This window comes from Protopterus annectens, chromosome 4.part0 (assembly GCF_019279795.1).
Source record: "Protopterus annectens isolate FY-2018-M chromosome 4.part0, PAN1.0, whole genome shotgun sequence".
NCBI classification, from domain to species: domain Eukaryota; kingdom Metazoa; phylum Chordata; order Ceratodontiformes; family Protopteridae; genus Protopterus; species Protopterus annectens.
Window position 1 is genome coordinate 1,435,454,226 of NC_056733.1, and position 20,187 is coordinate 1,435,474,412.

General features: G+C 40.1%; 1 protein-coding gene across 4 annotated transcripts in view; it reads left to right on the forward strand.

Moving 5' to 3' along the window:
• The window catches only part of LOC122799895 (E3 ubiquitin-protein ligase RNF14-like), a 513,500-nt gene that overhangs the window by 239,246 nt on the left and 254,067 nt on the right, over window positions 1–20,187 (forward strand). The window contains exon 2 of one of the 4 annotated variants that reach the window (XM_044069275.1): window positions 10,595–10,701. The exons of the other annotated variants lie outside the window; for them this stretch is intronic. Coding sequence (XP_043925210.1) covers window positions 10,602–10,701 — 100 coding nt within the window. The 5' untranslated portion in view covers window positions 10,595–10,601. The remainder of the gene's footprint in view (window positions 1–10,594; window positions 10,702–20,187) is intronic. 4 annotated transcript variants of the gene reach the window in all.

Below are 20,187 nucleotides of genomic sequence, written 5' to 3' on the forward strand. Positions count from 1 at the left end.
AGGCTATTTTTCTTAAGGTTAGCTAGGCTGAGCTTAACCCCTTCCCTTCCAGTATCCTCTGTTAAAATATGTACATTTCATCAGTTACAGTGATACAGTCTGACATACATGTATATTTCTTTTCTGTCCAGTAGGGCCAGTTGTTGATACATTTTTAACACAAGCAACTTTACAAATATACCTTTAACACAAGCACCTGTGCAAATCAGTTTGAAATTCAACTGATGTATAATTCCTTACAAAATTCCAGTCAGCTGGGCTGGCATATGTTACATATGCTCCCCATAGCATAGCTGGCACTACCTCACATCATCACAATAGCAATAACATGTCAGACTGGAAAGCATGCAAAGGTCATAATGTAAGTGATTATACTGATTGTAATACATGCTATATAGCTTATATAGCAGTATGCATGGAATCTCCAAAGTTTTATGTTGAAAAATAAACAGAAGATTTTAAAGAGAGGATATATGAGCATTTATATGACATTAGGAAACAACATACTCATAATGCTTTAGCTTGACATGCCATGCAGTAAGACAGAATGCAGATTTTTAAATTTATGATGCTTGAAATTATTCATATGACGTTAAAAGATGGTGACATTAGAAATGCCACAGAAAATATTGAATGTGAGAGGATCAGTAGATATAATGTTGTTGTAAAACCTAGTTTGAAAGAATGCTATAGCCTTAAGCCTGTGTTGAATAAGAGAAGGCTATAACATTAATTAATAAATAGATCATTTGACTATGACATCAGTAATGGGAGAGTATTTAAGGTACTTCATTTTTTAATGTTTTATATACCTTGAAAAAGTGTCTTTGTAGACATGAAAGTATGTGTTTTTTAGTCTGTGTTTTTGTTGTTATTTGTTCTATTTTATTTAGTACTGCAGCTGGATTAACATTTTGTTACTGTTTTTGTGGATACTAACATTTGCATTAATGTCATGATATACTGGTAAAATTTCAAGTTCTTTAGTAAAGTCTCCATCATCTCTGTTAAAAGACTATATCCTTTATCAAAATCACAGTCATGTTCAGTACTACAGTCTTCCAATGAAATGAGAAATGCTTTTTTATTGAATGTCTTTTTTAGTCACTGTGAAGATAGGCTGCTTATTGTGTTTATATAATTTAGTTCAGGTTTGTACGCCATGTTGCGTTTGTTCTGTTGTTTACTTCTCATTGGCACAGTCTGTCTTTTGTAGAATACATGATCACTAGCCTTTCTTTTTATATTTCCATACATCATCATTTTGTCTTTTTGCCTACATTCTGTTTTTCTAGCATAAGGATTTTATTCCTGGCTGTGTTTAAGACAGTAAGCTTGTAGATAAACTTCCATTGTCGGGGTACACTGAACTTCTGTAGCCCCTTAATGTTCAACTGTTGTCTCCAGGGAATATTTTTGTCATTGAAATTCTTTTGGCCTACTTATATAGGGCAAGAGATACTCTAGTAACCTATTGGCTTGTGTTCACAGAGGATTCCCCCCTTCTATGTGTTATAGCTTAACTTTCACAAAGAAATGCTTGAATGATAGCTACTGAAAAGGGGACTGCAGTCTCTACTGAGAGTTTCTGTCATACCTGATGTAAAAATGTTATCAAGGACTGGTGTCACTATGTGTAAAGTTGTGTGAACATCTCTATCCATATACAAAAAATGCTCAGAATTCTCAATGAAATTATGAGATTTTCAGTGAGATTATATAGATCCACAGAGGAAACTGATGTTGTTATAGTAAATCTCGAATAATATCTGTAAAGATCAACAAGAAGTATTTGTTGTAAATGGGCCCATAAAACTCATTAATCAGGTTAGTCCAAGGTTCCGTTTTGGATTTTCTGACATCTAAACTGGGACAATGTTTTTTTTTTTTGCTGTAAATTACTTTTATTTAAGGCAGTGTTTCAACATTTGCCTTTAAATTCATAACTAAAAAAAAGATTTTTGTCATAAGCATTTATTTGATATCAGAATAATAAGTGGGTTATTTTAGTGCCTCTCTTCTGAAGTTCTTTAGATGCGATTAATTAGACTTTTAGTAAATGCATTCTACTGTTTTGTCATCCTTAAACTTTCATACGTCCTAAGAGTTTCTAAGTCTTATTATTTAATCTTTTGAAGATGTATTCCTTAACGTCTATGCTTTTAGTGTAGCATGTAACACAGTTAAATTGATTCTAATCATCAACAGCCATAACATGTCTTTCAGTTTTTTCTTTAGAAATTGTAGAATACTTGGCTAAATAATAATTTAGATTGTTTTTTGTTTCTCATTTTGTACTATGAATTGATATTGCTGCAGATTTAACATCTTTTAATCCTTAGTGGAAGATTTGATCGAAGGGTTGTTGAATATAGTTTCCAGTAGATTATGGCCTGTGATAAAAGTAAAATATTTGTCTAAAATGTACATGTTAAAATTCACAGATGCTGACACTATTGCTACAATGTCTTTTTTTAGTCTGACTGTACGTTTTTTTTTTTTTTACTTTATATATGGATCTTCTAGCATATGTTGTAACATTTTGATGTAATTCTCTAGTTTGGCTTAAAAATGACTCGGGTCCCGTTGAGTATGCATTTACTTCTAACAAGAATGGACTGGTTATGTCAACTTATCTCCATGCTGGTTAAGAACTTAAGTACGCCTGTCAACATTCCCTAGGCTTATTGATTCTTCTCAGGTCATAAGCGTAGCCTGTCTTGCTTCTCATTAGCTCTATGTGTAATCCTTTTATTTTGCTGAAATCTTTGATAAGACTTGAATTATAGTTGACCATACACAGAAGAATTCTGGCCTCTGTAGTACTGATGGAAGTGCCATGTCTTGTATTGCTTTCACATTTTTAGCTTTTGATTAAGGTGTCTTTTCATGTATTGTTGCCACGTCTGGGTTAAGTATGATTCCACAGAATTCCAGAACATTTAATCAAACGCACTCATACACACACACACACACACACACACACACACACACACACACACACACACACACACACACACACACACACACACACACACACACACACACACACGTGTGTGTGTGTGTGTGTGTGTGTGTGTGTGTGTGAGTGTGTACGGGTCTATATCACATCATCGAACACTGTAAATGTCGAACGCCTCTTCATCGAACCCTATTTGTCGAAACTTCATCTGTCGAACGATCATTTTAGCAAAACTGTTTCCCACGGTAAATAAAAAGTTGGCCACCCTACCAGCTACAACAAAACATCATTTTTAAAACCCATCCTGGTGGGGGGCTTCACCCCCCCCCACATCCCCCTAACTAAATATACCAACTCCAAGATCACACTGCAGTGGGGAAAAGGGCAAACTCACGATAATGGCCCACTGGTTAGTTACCATGGGAAGAAGTTCACTGAAATGATCATTTGACAGATGAAGACTTTGACAAATAGGGTTTGAAGAAGAGGTGTTCGACATTTAAAGCATTTGACGATGTGATATAGACCCACGTATGTATGGAAATGTATATATATATATATATATATATATATATATATATATACACACACACACACACACATACATACATAGATATTTTATGTCAGTCCATTTCTTGCATATCTAACGCAATTCCTACTGTGTTGTTATGTTCCTTTTCCTTTGTTCCATATTCATTAATATCACAACTAAAATTCTTTGTAGGTTTTTATTCCCTCTATCACTTACATATGTCTGTGAAAAGTTCAGCAGCAGTGTTGACTCTGAATGCTATTTTTTCATGCCCTAGCCTATGTAGATAGAAAGCATTATAATACCTTTACTGTATGGCTGTTGCTTAAGCTGATGCTAGGCAGATGTCAAGTTTAATTCACTAAATGTTCTTGCACCATTATGTTCACTTAAGTTGACTTATGTTGTCATGTACACGAGTGAGGCAGCTCTGTTTGCAATTCACATGTCTATACAAATTCTAACTTCACAAGTATTTTCAGGCTTTGGTGGTGTTACTATGATGGAAACCTATGACATGGAACCAAACACTGTTTCAGCAATTTTCATTTTTTGTAGTTTATCTAATTTCTCCGGAAATTTTTCCTTAAATAAAAATATATCATCTTATGTAGTTTTCCATGGGATTTGCTTTGGGGTTATCATGTAGTTTCAAATGGTGTTTCTTTATACTACCAGTGCTTTCAGATAAATTGTGTATGCAGTTAGCAGTTTGTCTAGTATTTAGTTGTGTCATTTTCCTCATATTATTAAATATTTGAGTCAGACATAGAGATGTGGTTGTGAGGTAACTCAAGAAAGATGATTCCTGTTCTTTTAAACTATTGAAAATACGTAGAGTCGTTGCCATTTACTTGCAGTTGTATTTCAAAACAACCATTTATTGGTAGTGGTTTTGCTGAGTTGTTGCAGATACTTTTGTATTTGACTTGGCCGTTATTGGTTGTAAAACTGGTAACAAACATGCATCTTTAGAATATTTTCATTATTGCCCTCAACCAAAGAATCACATACATATTATTTTTCTTGGGGTGAATAATTGGTAACATAGGTTCATAGGTTCATAGATTAGTACTAAGCTAACTGCTCTTGCAAGTCATTTTAAACCTAGCCAATTATCCCTTGTATACACATAGTATAAAATCAGAAGAACATGCACTCAGATTATGAAATTAATTAGTATGACTGTGTGTCCACAGCAAGCATTAACACACATTTTTTTGAAAAAAAATGTTTTCACAGACAAACTAAACATTTTTCACAAAGGTAAAGCCTATGTCCCTACAGTTTCCCATTGCAGCAACTCTCCAGAGAAGAGCACAGTTTGATCAATTTGCCAAAAACTGCATATTGCACAGGTGATTTTTCAGGCAGGTAATCTTGCTGCTATAGAATACTTGCTGCTTAGGGTGAGTTAAGTAGTGGTCACATTCTTAGAATGCTATAATTCAAAGTGTCTCTCCAGAAATGATAACAGGAAATGATACATGCTTCCAAAGTTAATAATGTACATTTGCATATTTAAAGGCAGGTAAAAAAAACTGTTTTGTGTAGTTTTACATTATTTTGTTGTGATGCTTTCTTATGAAGGTATATGGACTCTTCTACAAATAGTTGATATGAAACTTCTCGAGTATCAGTAACCCAAAGAAACAAATGCAGAGTGACATAACCTCAATCACTGTCTTCCATTGCCAGTGTGATTTCTGTGAGTGTGCCGATGCAATTTCTAATTGTGCATTGGCAATGATTCGCTTCTTTTAGGAGATCTCTCATTTCTTCCTTCTTTGAGTTGGTATAATTGGAATTGGTATATATACGTTTGAGATTGTGGGAGGCTTGCCCTCTGCAAAAAAAAAAATGCATAAAGTTATTTATTTATTTATTTTTTGCTCTTCTGTGTTTCAGCCATTATTTTTAGCTGTTTCTGATGTTTGGGATTGTGGAATTTGGTGCTTCTTAGTAGAACCAATGTATGAGAGGATACTCAGATGCTTCCGAAAAGCTGAGTTAAATTACTTATTATAAGATTATATGGATTCTGTTTCTTTAGCCTACTACTGCAAAAGAGCAAAAATGGCTGCAGCACATTATCCCAAACAGAAAATCCTTCAGGCCAGTTATTTTACATTAAGAAGGTTCGTGGTCTGCACTCTTGTGGGAGAAGAGGCTGGACTCTGCCCTTCTGAGCTGGGAATTTCTGGTTAAAGGTTTATAGTGCCTGAATATTTGAACTGTATCTTACTGAAATTGGTACACCTTGTTTGCTGTAGCATAGACTAGATCCAGGCCTGCTGAATCTAGCTTTGTTTATATGCTTGTTTTGTTTGCTTGTTATTTCCCTGGAACGCTAATTCCATCTAATACGCGGCTTCTCAGTGCTTCTGTGGATCACTAGTGATATCTGCATTGCTTACTGTACTTATTTCCTTGTTTCACTTGAAAGAAAGTTACTGTTTGTCGTTTTTGCATTTAAGTTACCTGTAACACATTGCACTTAAGTTACCTGGCACTTGCTCACTAAAGCAATTATATAAGTCAGCACTAAAAATTAAAAGCACTACACCCTCACTCCCCACTGGCCCTTGTTTTCAATTATTAAGGAATTCCCAATATTATTCTAGCATGTCCAAAAGTCAGTTGTCAATCTCCTCCGGTCCAGCTGGTGAATCTGTGAATCTTGAGGCAATGTTACAACTGCCTCATGTACACAGACAACCCTCTCCTCCTCCCAACAAATTCCAACACATGTGAGAGATGCAACCATATAGCCAAACTGGAGGCTAAGCTCTCTCAACTCAGTACTGGCATAACCAGTCAGGAGGAGAAGGAAACCACACTCACTACAATTCCAGTCTCACATAGACCTACCACGACAGCAAACCAAACACATAATCACACAAAAACATACTCGGAGGCTCTAAATAAAGATCTGCCTAAGCAGCAGAGACCTCCAAAGCAGACACCCAAGCAACCGCTACCCCAAAACAAAACACGTGCAACACATATCTCACAAAGCCAGTGTGCGAACAGACACAGCCCTTAAGACTAAACAACACACCTGATACACTTGTAATAGGTGACTCTATCGTCAGGCACACTGTCGTCCCCCTCACCAGGCTGAACACGGAGAGGGTCACGGTGAGCAGCCTGTCGGGCTCTAGGATCCGCCACATAACACAAGCACTCAGGTCACTCCAAGGCAAGTACAAATATGACTCAGTCATTGTTCATGCTGGTGTGAATGACCTGAGACGTACCTCCCTGGACTACATGAAAAGAGACATAAAGGAGCTCTCTGAGCATGTAGCCCAGGCCGGTATGACCCTGACCTTGAGTAGCATCTTACCCTCACCAAGAATGATGCCAAAATATGAAGACAAGATGATCAATTTCAACAATTGGCTTAAGTACTGGTGTCATTCAAAGGGGATCCACTGCCTGTCAGCTTGGGATGATATGCTCGACAAGCCACGATGCTTCGCTCGGGATGGCTTGCACCTGTCACCCCTGGGCTTTCGGATATTGGCAAAGGCACTTGCTACCCCCATAGTGCCTTTTTAGGCAAGGCTCAAAAGACAAACCCACCTCCATAGGTATCACAAGGGATAAGAAACTAAGAGTAATGCTACTCAACGCCAGAAGTCTAAACCTCAAGATGCACGCACTCAAAACTCTCCTTAGCATGGAGAATATCGATATCTGTGCAGTAACAGAAACCTGGTTCAGGGCTCGAGAGCACCCCAGCACTACCAGGTTATACCTCATACCATGCTTTTCGCCCCAAAACTTGGACCGAACCACAAAGGAGGGAGTATTGATATTCATCAAAGATACCCACACCTCCAGGTTGGTGGCAAAGCACGAAGCATCAGAGACTATCCATGTGCAACTAACAGTGGGTAAAACTGCCTTCCAGTTTATAGCCTGCTACAGACCACCCTCCCAAACCCAGGAACCTCACTCGGTCTTCCTGAGAACACTGGAAAATATGAAGGTCTCTCCAAACACCATTATATTGGGTGACTTCAACTACCCAAACATAGACTGGGAGCATTACTCTAGCTCCAGCACCCTAGCCCAAAGGTTCCTAGAATTTATAAACTCAAATGCTATGGAACAACTTGTTACCACTCCCACAAGAGGGGAAAACATGCTGGACCTGATCATCACCAACATGGGGACTCTATGCTCCAGACCAGAAGTGTATCCCTCACTGGTAAGATCAGACCATAAACTAATCTCACTGGATATTCACATCCCGACCCCACCCCCTGCCCAGAAAACCACAGTGAAAAACTTCTCTAAAGCAAATTTCACACTCCTCAAAACCGAGGTGGAATCCTTCAAAGCCCCCGGGCCTGAGGAAAATATGGCCCAGACCTCAGAATCCTTTATGAACGCATTCTATGAACACCTTCAGGAATGCATGGATCATGCAATCCCAAATAAAACCAAGACCCAATCCTCCAAAGGCAGACGTCCTGTCTGGTGGACCCCAGTCATAAACAAACTATACAATAGAAGGAGGAAGCTACTAAATGATAAAGCAATATCCCAAAAAGGGAAGGCATCACTGATCAGTATTAGCAAAAAACTACGGGCACTCATAAAATTGTCTAAGGCCAGCTTCGAGAGAAAATTTGCACAGGACACTAAGGATAATCACAAAGCTTTCTTTAGTGATGTTAGGAGCCTGGGTGGTAATTCCCAGATATGCTCAGAATTAGTCCAAAATGACAAAAAATACACTGAACCCATAGACATTGCCAACATCCTAGCTGACAGGTTCAGCGCAAACTTCTCCCACCAAAGGGCAAATATTTATCGCAGCAGAGTGCTGCCCCCCTGACATCTCAGATGCTCAGGTAAGAGCCGCCCTCTCCAAAGCAAAAAACACAGCATCAATGGGACCAGACGGTGTCCCGGGCTGCGTCCTACATGAACTCCAAGAAGAGCTAAACCCACACATAAAACTACTGTTCAATCTCAGCCTTACTACAGGATATGTGCCCAAAGAGTGGCGTACAGCAACAGTGGTCCCTCTCCATAAAGGTGGTGCCTCAACGGATCCTGGAAACTATCGCCCCATAAGCCTGACTAACTTGGTCTGCAAAGCTATGCAAAGGATCATCATGGACCTCATAAATAAAGATATTGGGGACCTACAGACACTGGATCCTACCCAGTTCGGCTTTGTTAAGGGCAGATCCTGCCCCTTAAACCTGGTTGATTTCTTTGAAACAGTCACCAAGGCCATTGACAAGGGGAAGGTGGTCCACACAGCCTACCTGGACCTCGCAAATGCCTTCGATACAATACCCCACTCGGGCATTATAGATAAGCTCACCAGCTTAAATATAACCCCCTATGTCACTAGATGGATTGCAAACTGGCTCAAGGACAGAACCCACATGGTTAGAATTGCTGGAGCCATGTCAGACTCCAAACCAGTTACAAGTGGTGTCCCACAAGGCTCAGTCCTGGGACCTCTCTTGTTCGGTATATACTTCTCGGAGGTACAGGCCAACACGGAAGGACTGTGGCTGACCAAGTTCGCAGATGACTGCAAACTGGGCGCCATAATCGACTCTCCAGCGACACAAGCATCCTCCAAAAGGGCCTCATAGAAACAGACAACTGGTGCCAGAGCCATGGCCTCAAGCTAAATGCCAAAAAGTGTATAGTCATCCCCTTTGGCAAAAACAAAGTGCCCACAAATTACCACATAGGTGGTAATCCATTAAGTACAGAAGAAGTAATTAGGGACCTGGGGACCCAAGTTGATAACAATCTCTCATTTGACAACCAAGTGGCCAAAGTGGTTAGAAGAACATTTTATATAGCCCACCTAATCATGAAGGGATTCACATCTAGATCAGGGGAGGTCATCGTGCCTCTTTACTCATCCCTCATCAGGCCCATAATTGAGTACAATGCCCCTTTTGGGATGTACCTTACCAGACACCTGCAGCAACTAGAAAGACCCCAAAAGTACCTCACCAAGAGGATCAAAGGGCTCAAACAGATGCCATATGCTGCCCGGTTAAAGAAACTCCAGCTCTACTCAGTGGCATACCGCCTGCTCAGAGGCGATCTGTGCCTGGCGTATAAAGCCATGTCCAACCCGGAATTAATGGACATGCTGCACCTCAGAAAATCCAAATCCCATCGAGCTACACGCTTGAGAGACTTGAACCTCAGCACTGAAATAAATAGGACATGCTGGAGGGACAGATTCATAACCCAGAGGCTCCCTTCACTCTGGAATAAAATCCCAGTCCAGGTTAGGCAGAGTCCCTCATTGACTCTATTCAAGAGGAATCTTGATGAGTGGATGGGAGATCATAGGTTTACCCCGGGTATCACTTCTGTGTCACTGTTAGACAGAGGCACAGTATACTAACCTCGAAAAAGGGCATAGCAAAATAAATTTAAAATGGGTGGTGAAAGCCAAACACATTCTGGCTAGGCTTATAAATGCCCTAGGGCAGATAGCCTAGTATGAACCTATGAATGAAAAATACTGAATCAGCTAATTTTGAGTATGATGATCTTGTGACAACAGTGAGTAATCGAACATGCTGCTGCTGTTTATGACAGTTAGAAAATGTAAATGTGAAAAGTCAAAGTACACAGTTGTTAGAAAGTGATAAGTGGTGCTTCGGAATTCGTGGCTCGCAATACATCACCTTTTAATATACCTTTTGAGGCACTAATTTCAATCTCTCTCATTTGTTTAAAATAATTTACTATTTAGCAGTATTTCCATATAGAATTAATGTAAATGTAGCAGCGTAGTCATTGCAGTATATATAATTATACTTCTAATGAATACAAAAGTGTTGATTTCCTCAGCTTTGTTATTACATGAAAAGGAGGCTAGTCAACTGTATACTATATAAAAGTTCTACATAACTTAGAGACCCATATTTCAGATACTGTTTCACATAATGTTTTAGATTTAAAGGAAATGAAAGTTAAGCAGTTACCATAATGATAACTCCTTTTCAACAGCAGATTTACTGCTGCTAGGCAGCTAAACACCAGAAATGTTCCCAGGATACTAACCTCTTCTTTTTTTTACTCACAATGCTTAGTGAACAGATGTTCATGTCCAGGTCTTGGTGCTGCTGCTGTACAAAAGTGGAGCAGAAAACAAAAGTAGGACTTCTAAACCATATCAGCATGAGGGAGAAGGAAGCAGGTGGGTTTGTTGACAAGAATGGGCATATTTGTACATATCTATTGTTATGGTATGTACAGAGCTTTTGTTTCTGGTATGAGAAAGTCCATCCTCATCAACAACAGGACAGAGTTACATGCTTATCCTTCTGGGTGGTCTCCCTCATTAGAGTATACCTCTGATTAATGTGGCTCCAGAGAAAGACCTAGTTGGCGTGGCTCTGTGGTGCAGCTAGATAAAGCCCTTCCTGCAACCCAGATGATCCTTGTTTGGCCAATGGCATGGGTGCTGGAGGGGCTGCACAGGGGTAGAAAGGGGGAGTGAGTGGCAATGTCAGCTCTCCCATCCTAGACGGAAGGGAACAGTCTAAATTCATTGCACTATAGCAGTGTTCCGACCCAAGCAAACATTGTGTTTTATAAGGGGTATACCACTATGTCAAAAGTTAAACATTTAACTACCAACTCAGTGGCATATGGTGCTTGTGAGGCTGCTGGCGGGAGGGAGGGGCTAAGGACACAGTCCTGGGTAGCAAGCATGATGATGCACCTGTACCCTCAACCTTCTCACCTTCCCCACTTGTAGTTTTAGTTGAACCTGGGAAGTCTATGGTGGGTCCAGTAGACCTGGTGAATGAGGAAAGGTGCTGGTGGCAGGTGATCATCAGCTGCAGAGGGGAAGAAAAAAAAGAAATGTCTAGATTGGATATCACATAAGTATTCAGTGAAATCCAAATAGTTGCTGCACAAATATAATTTAAGGCTGCATTGCAGAAAACATCTTCACAGACACCATAGGCTGAGAGGGCAGTTATAATACATTACTTGTAGCAAAATTGTATGCATTCATTCACCCATTTTGATGTAGTCACATTAGAACATGTACTGAGCAGAGTGGATGAGAGGTCTTAACTCCAACTCTTAGCTGAGATATATAAGTATCCTGTTTTTTTTCGATGAGTTTATTTTTTCTAGCAATTTATATATAGCACTTTTATTGTAATCTGCACGGGTAACTGATTTGTTTGCAGTTAAAAGCATTCTGTATCTTTACAAATCTTTATCTGTTTAAAAACTTTCATTTTGTGGCTTTCTCTAGTGCTTTGTAGGCTAATAGCTTTAGTATTTGTCCTAGTTCAGAATTGTTGGCTCTGGGCTTGTATGTTTTTACAGTGATTGTTCAAAGCATATGATCAGGCCATCTTGAATTAGCTGAAGCCTTTCTTTACCTTGGCTAGATTGTATTAATTGGCTCCAGGCTAGTGGGGGCTGGTTCTTTTGTGTTTTTGTAAAAAAAAAAAAAAGTTGCTCTTCTGGTATTTAAGCCATAACTTTGAGAGAGTTTCTGTCTATACACACTGAGCAGAGTGGATGAGAGGTGTTGACTTCAACTCTTACATGAGATATATAAGTATCCTGTTTTTTTCGATTATTTATACAGTTTATTGTTTCTAGCAATTTATATATAGCACTTTTATTGTAATCTGCACGGGTAACTGATTTGTTTGCAGTTAAAAGCATTCTGTATCTTTACAAATCTTTATCTGTTTAAAAACTTTCATTTTGTGGCTTTTCTGTAGTGCTTTGTAGGCTAATAGCTTTAGTATTTGTCCTAATTCAGAATTGTTGGCTCTGGGCTTGTATGTTTATACAGTGATTGTTCAAAGCACATGAACAGGCCATCTTGAATTAGCTGAAGCCTTTCTTTACCTTGGCTAGATTGTATTCATTGGCTGCAGGCTAGTGGGGGCTGGTTCTTTTGTGTTTTTGTAAAAAAAAAAAAAAAAGTTCTTCTGGTATTTAAGCCCTAACTTTGAGAGAGTTTCTGTCTATACACACTGAGCAGAGTGGATGAGAGGTGTTGACTCCAACTCTTAGCTGAGATATATAAGTATCCTGTTTTTTTTTTCAATTATTTATACAGTTTATTGTTTCTAGCAATTTATATATAGCACTTTTATTGTAATCTGCATGGGAAACTGATTTGTTTGCAGTTAAAAGCATTCTGTATCTTTACAAATCTTTATCTGTTTAAAAACTTTCATTTTGTGGCTTTCTCTAGTGCTTTGTAGGCTAATAGCTTTAGTATTTGTCCTAGTTCAGAATTGTTGGCTCTGGGCTTGTATGTGTATACAGTGATTGTTCAAAGCACATGAACAGGCCATTTTTAATTAGCTGAAGCCTTTCTTTACCTTGGCTAGATTGTATTAATTGGCTGCAGGCTAGTGGGGGCTGGTTCTTTTGTGTTTTTGTAAAAAAAAAAAAAAAGGTGTTGTTCTGGTATTTAAGCCCTAACTTTGAGAGAGTTTCTGTCTATACACACTGAGCAGAGTGGATGAGAGGTGTTGTCTCCACCTCTTAGCTGAGGTATATGAGTATCCTGTTTTTTTTTTCGATTATTTTTACAGTTTATTGTTTCTAGCAATTTATATGTAGCACTTTTATTGTAATCTGCATGGGTAACTGATTTGTTTGCAGTTAAAAGCATTCTGTAGAGTCTCTTTGCTCCTTTATCTGTTTAAAAACTTTCATTTTGTGGCTTTCTGTAGTGTTTACTGTCTAAAGAGTGTAGGCTAATAGCTTTAGTATTGATCCACACCCTTCGTCCCTGTTCGTGTCTTGTTGTTATACTTGGTGGTTTTGCAGTTGCCCGCATCTACTGCAATCTGATCTGGGACACTCCTCCCAGTCTAGTGTCATTAGCCTACCTAATACAGGGAGAACATTTGATAAGGCCTTCTGTTTCTCCTTTTCCCTTTCAAAAAAAAAAAAATATTATTTTACCTGAATTTCCTTATGTTCTGACTGTGCTTCTCAAACATTTTGGAAATATAGAGTATATTTTAGAGCATTTATTATAACTGTAATTACCTTGATATTGCTACAACTCAAGTGCTCTAGGTTGCACTGCATCTGAAGTGTTTGTGTGTTTTAGCTGCTTTTCTGTATATATAGACTTCTCTGTATATGTAGACTAGCTACTTATTCTGCTGTATTACTGCCACTTAAATCATTTTTCAGTTGTGCACTTGCCTTGCTTCATTTAAAGGAGTACCGCACCCACAGACTCAAAAAACATGTTTAAAACATCATGGCATGATGTTTCCTACACGTTAACAGCATTCTGGGATTATTTACAGGATTTTAAATATTTTTATATGTAATTCCAGACTCTGACCACCTGGAGGCTGGCATATTGACGTGGTTTGGATAAATCAGGTTGCCATCCAGTATCCCAGAAATCATTGTTTGGCTCAAAAATGTTACATCATGCAGGCTTCCGTTTGCCTAAAGTTCCTGTCATTTCATAGATGTTGCATGCGTACAAAGTACTGAGTAAAATAGAACAGAGTAAGTAACATTCCCTGCTGTTGGATGACTACTTAAAACAGAAACAGTGCAAATGCCACAGAACACACTCAAAGTGCTGTTTACTGCTGCCTTTTTTTCTAATTTAGTTTAAATAGCACTAATTTGTGAGACAATGAATTCCAGTCCATTTACTTCTCCCCTCCCCCATAACACTTAGCTTCCCTAGCTGTCAAAGTCCTGAGGGTAATTTGACCTGGTAATTCCATTGACTGGCAGATCTCAGCAGGGTGCTTGACTCATGTAATTTAATCTTTGCTCTAGCATTTCCTTTATTAGAGGGGACATTTTTTTGCTGCACTATAGCCATGGCCTTACTTGACTGCAATCACATCCAGTAAGGTCTTGCACCAAGGAGCTAAAGAATAAAACATTTATACTAGTAACCAGTTTAGATCTTTATTAATTTAAGTGTTAAGGCATCACTTCATGCTTCCACCTTGTTAAAAATTGAGATTTACATGTGTGTGTTGGTATGCAGTGTTTGCCTTCATATGTTTTTACTCCACTGGTTGGTTTGCAAAAAAAAAAAAACCTTTTGCAGTGTCCCTGGATTTGTCTTTGTACATACAAACCACATTGCTATATTTTCCCCTTCCTTTTTCTTGTGTCCAGAAGTCACTTATAACAAAGTAAATTTTTTATTGATTTTTTTTTTTTTTTAAATAAAGGACATCAAGGTTAACTTACCTTGAATCAGATAATGGATGCCACTACAAAGAATCACTGTTGAAATATTTGTGCATGGACAAAATCCCTTACTAAATCTATTTGCCAGCCTCCAGTTCAATTGGTGCTATGGCTTTAATATACTGGTGTATTTGCTCATGCCTTCCAAATATCTCCACCATTACATACCACTTTTGCAGTGTAGTAACCACCTGACATGCCCATACACCTTTAGCCATCAATATGCAGCTACTCCTGTTCATGTGAGTATGTGAATTCATTTTCAGACTTAAGGTGTGGAAGCTGCAATGAATAATTCTAGGTGCTTGTTCAGTTTTCACATGGTGCTTGCTTAGAGCTGCTCTCATGTTAAGCCACTATGAATATGTTGCACTGCCACCTCTGACACCAGGGTAATGTTTTAATCTTTCTTTTTTTTTAAATTCTCTTTATTAAACATTTTCAAAAATGTCACAAGCATAAAATGTTTTAATCTTTCTATTCCCGCACTGCACACTAGCAGTATCTGGTGCAAATACAACAGAGAAGTATGCAAGCGATACACCACCTAAGCATCATTTGCCGTGCAGAATGTACAAGTATGCATACCAAATTCCTGTGTTTCCAAACATCGGTGTTACTACACTACTACTGAATAAAATGAACAGCACTCAGGCTGGGGGAAGGACAAGGGAGCCATGACTTCACAGAATGGGTGGGTCTTATTATTTTAGTTAGAATCAGATGACGGATGTGGTGATGTCACTTTGGGGGAGGGAACTGATTTAAAAAAAAAAAAAAAGTACCTGCACTGCCTGGCCTCGATGATGTCAGTAATTGAGCGACTCTAGCAAGCTTTATTCAAGTGTGAGAGAATCATTTTGTAAGTGAAACCATCACAGTATGAGAAGGTAGGCTTCTGTTACAGAAGTAAAGGGAATTATAAAAATTGTAAATGCTTTATTGTTGTTGCTTTACAGAGGACAATTTAAATAGGGAGGAAAAGGGCCGTGAAGTTGAGGAATATATTAGAGAAACCTGTTGTACTCCTTTAAAAAGTTTTAAATTGCTAATTTTCTAGAGTTTTAATTGCATTTACTGTTTAGGGCTAGACACTCAACTGTGTTAGCCTTTTCTGTGTTTATTTACTGTATTATTGCATTGTTTAGCCTGTTTCAACAAAAAAAAAAATATACTATCTTATTTGCACGTTTCCCACCTTTTCTAGCCAGTCCATATCCCAGGCCTTGCTTGTCTCAGGACTTTATTTTCTGTACTCAGAGCTATCCAGACCTTGCTGTGGCAGAGGGAAGTCCTACTGCCTACCAGTGGGACTGGTGAGCATTGTACTGCCTATCTAACGCTAGCGGAGTGGTTTCCAGCTCTGAAATTGTAATTTTATTAGCCTTTTTGGGCTGATTTCTATCCCTTTCAACTTTCTGGCTTAAAAACGTGTGTGTTTGCACATTTTTCACATCGTGCAGCACTACGAGGCTACAGTTAAACTATTCCAGGTGCCAGAAAATCTGCTCTTGAAATTTTCCCTTAAAACTAGCTGGTTTCTCAGTAGTAGCACTAAAATCTGAACCCCTGTGACTAGCACTTGCTCTAGAACCTGCTGGAAAGCACTAGGAAGCCTGAAACTGATACAAGCACTCAGCTCTCCTTGTCAATAAGGAAATATTAATCATAGGCACTAAACAGCCTACAATTGCAAAGTACCTTGCAAAGGTAAGGGAAAACAGCTCTTAAACCTTATAAAAAAAACACCTAAACAGGCATGTCCAAGGGTCAGCTTCCAGTGATTTCTCCTGTCCACCTGGTGAATCTGGGCATACTGGGGCAATGCGGCAACTGCCTCATGTACACAGATAATCCTCTCCTCCTACCACCCAACACTACAACCTGCGAGAGATGCACTTACATAGCCAAACTGGAAGCAAAGCTCTCTCCAGTCAAGACTGTGCTAGACAGTCAAGAGGAGAAGGCTAACACCTGCATTACACCTCTAGCAACTCATAGCCCTTCAAAACCCACACCATCAACTCCCACACATAGCAACACTAAACCCACATATGCGGAGGCCCTTATCATTAACCTGACCAAGCAACAAGGACCTCCAAAGCCAAAATGCAAACAAACACCAGTCACAACCAAAGTGACATAACTCACAACACCAGTGTGCCACCCAACAACAGCCCCAAAGGCAAGACAATGTGCCCAACACTTTAGTCATAGGTGACTCTGTAGTCAGGCACACTGATGTTCCACTCACCAGGCTGAACAAGGAGAAAATTACAGTCAGCTGCCTGTCGGGTGCCAGGATCTGCCACATAACACATGCACTCAAGTCACTCCACAACAAGTACAAATACGACTCTGTCATTGTCCATGCTGGAGTAAATGACTTGAGACGTACCTCCCTGGACTATATGAAAAGAGACATGAAAGAGCTCTTGGATCATGTGACCCAGGCAGGTATGACCCTAGCCCTGAGTAGCATCCTGCCTTCGCCCAGAATGATACCACAGTATAAGGACAAAATGATTGACTTCAACAATTGGCTAAGCTTCTGGTGTCATTCAAAGGGGATCCAGTATTTGTCTGCCTGGGAAGACATGATCGACAAACCACGATGCTTTGCCAGAGATGGTCTGCACCTGTCACCCCTGGGATTCAGGTTACTGGCTAAAGCTCTTGCCACCCCTATAGTGCCTTTTTTAGGCAAGGTTCAAAAGATAAAACCACCACCATAACAGATACAAGCATGCAAAATCTGAAGGTAATGCTACTCAATGCTTGAAGTCTAAACCTCAAAATGCACTCTCTCGAGGCACTCCTAAAAATGGAGGACATCGATATCTGTGCAGTGACTGAGACCTGGTTCAGGGCTCCAGAGAGCACCCCTGCAATACCAGGCTACAATTCTTACCACACTTTTTGGCCACAAAACCAAGATAGAAACACTAAAGGTGAAGGAGTGTCCATATTCACCAAGGATATTCACACCTCCAGGCTAGTTGCCCAACACAATGCATCTGAAATTCTCCAGGTGCAAGTAACACTAGGTAAGACTGCAATCCAAATTGTAGCTTGCTACAGATCCCCCACCATACCCCAAGATTCTCACTACACCTTCCTAAACATACTGGAAAATATTAAGATACAACCAGACACCCTAAAACTGGGTGATTTCAACTACCTTGCCATTAATTGGAAAAACTAATCGGGTACCAACTCCTTTTCCCAACGGTTCTTGGAATTCATAAATTCCAACGCCCTGGATCAACGAATCCATTGTCCCACCAGGGGCTCCAATATTCTAGACCTGGTCATTACCAACATGGGAGATAGATGCTCCACATCAGTGGTCACCCCCTCGTTGGTCAGGTCTGACCATAAGCAAATCACCCTTGACATCCACATCCCACCCCCACCCCTCAGTAAGGAAACCTCCTTAAAAAACTTCTCCAAAGCCAACTTCATGCTACTGAAGTCCAGAAGTGACAAACTTCACAACACCCATGCAGACGGGATCTGGAAGTTCTACTGCAGAATCCTACACTAAGGCACTGTATGAACACATCCACTCGTGCATGAATCATGCCATCCCAAATAGAACCAAGATGCTCTTCTCCAAAAAAGGAAGCCAATCTGGTGGTCCCCTGCTATAAACAAACTATACAACAGAAGGAAGAAACTGTTGCAGAAAAGAGGAAAATCCCAGAATGCAAAAAGCTCCCTCACCAGCCTCAGTAAGAAGCTGAGATCCCTCATAAAATCCTCAAATGCTAGTTATGAAAATAAAATTGCCAAAGATTCCAAAGACAACCGCAAGGCATTCTATAGTTATGTCATGAATCTAAATGGCAATGCTCAGATCTGCTCTGAGCTACAACAGAATGGCATTAAATATACTGATCCCAAGGATATTGCCAATATCCTGGAAGATCGATTTAGTGCCAACTTCACTCCCCTCTCACCCCCTAAAGGGCCCATATCAATACCAAAAGATTGCCAAATTCCGATAATCACAGCCAGACAGGTAGAAACAGCACTCTCCAAAGCTAAGAATACAGCATCCATGGGACCAGATGACATCCCAGGCTGTGTACTACATGAACTACAAAATGAACTAGCACCCCACCTAAGTGTCATGTTTAATCATAGCCTCACCTCAGGCTTTGTGCCCACTGAGTGGCGCACAGCTGCAGTTATCCCGCTCCACAAGGGAGGATCCACCTTGGATCCCGAGAACTACCGTCCCATCAGTCTGACAAGCCTGATCTGCAAGGACATGGGATGCATTATCATGGAACTTATAAACAAAGATATTGGCAACCTCCAAACACTGGACCCCACCCAGTTTGGGTTTGTGAAAGGCCGATCTTGTCTCCTGAATCTGATTGACTTCTTCGAATCGGTCTCCAGAGCTGTGGACGAGGGTAAGGCGGTCCACACAGCCTATCTGGACCTCGCCAAGGCCTTCAACACCATCCCCAACTCTGGAATCATAGATAAACTTACTAAGCTGGGCATAAATCCCTACATCACTCGATGGGTTGCCAACTGACTTACTGACAGAACCCAAACTGTAAAAGTAGCCGACTTCAAATCCAGCTCCAGACAAGTGACAAGTGGAGTACCTCAGGGTTCAGTCCTGGGACCACTCTTGTTTGGCATCTACTTCTCTGAAGTACAGGCCAACACTAAGGGACTCTGGCTAACAAAGTTTGCAGATGACTGCAAACTGGGAGCCATTATTGAATCCCCAAATGATGTGGATATTCTACAAAAGGGCCTTACAGAAACAGATGCCTGGTGCCAGAGCCATGGGCTCAAGCTTAATGCCAAGAAATGTATAGTTATCCCCTTTGGAAAAAACATGTACCCATGAACTACCACATAGGTGGCAGGACACTAAACATCGAAAGTGTGATGAGAGACGTAGGGACACAAGTGGACAGTGGTCTCACTTTCGATAACCACATAGCCACAACAGTCAGGAAATCCTTCTATGCGGCACACCTCATCACTAAGGGCTTTTCATCCAGAAAAAAGGAGGTCATTGTCCCACTGTACTCATCCCTCATTAGACCCATTATAGAGTATAATGCCCCATTTGGTATGTACCTCACAAGACATCTGCAACAACTGGAAAGGCCACAGAAATACCTCACTAAAAGAATCACAGGCCTAAAGCAGATGCCCTATGCTGACCGTCTAAAAAACTCCAGCTATACTCTGTGCATATCGTCTACTCAGAGGCGATCTCTGCTTAACATACAAGGCCATGTCAAACCCAAGCTGTTGGACATTTTCCACTTAAAGAAATCCCAATCCCTCAGAGCCACACGCTCCAGGGATCTAAACCTTATCATCACAATGAACAAAACATGCTGGAGGGATAGGTTCCTGACCCAGAGACTCCCATACTCTGGAATAGACTGCCCATACATGTCAAGCAGAG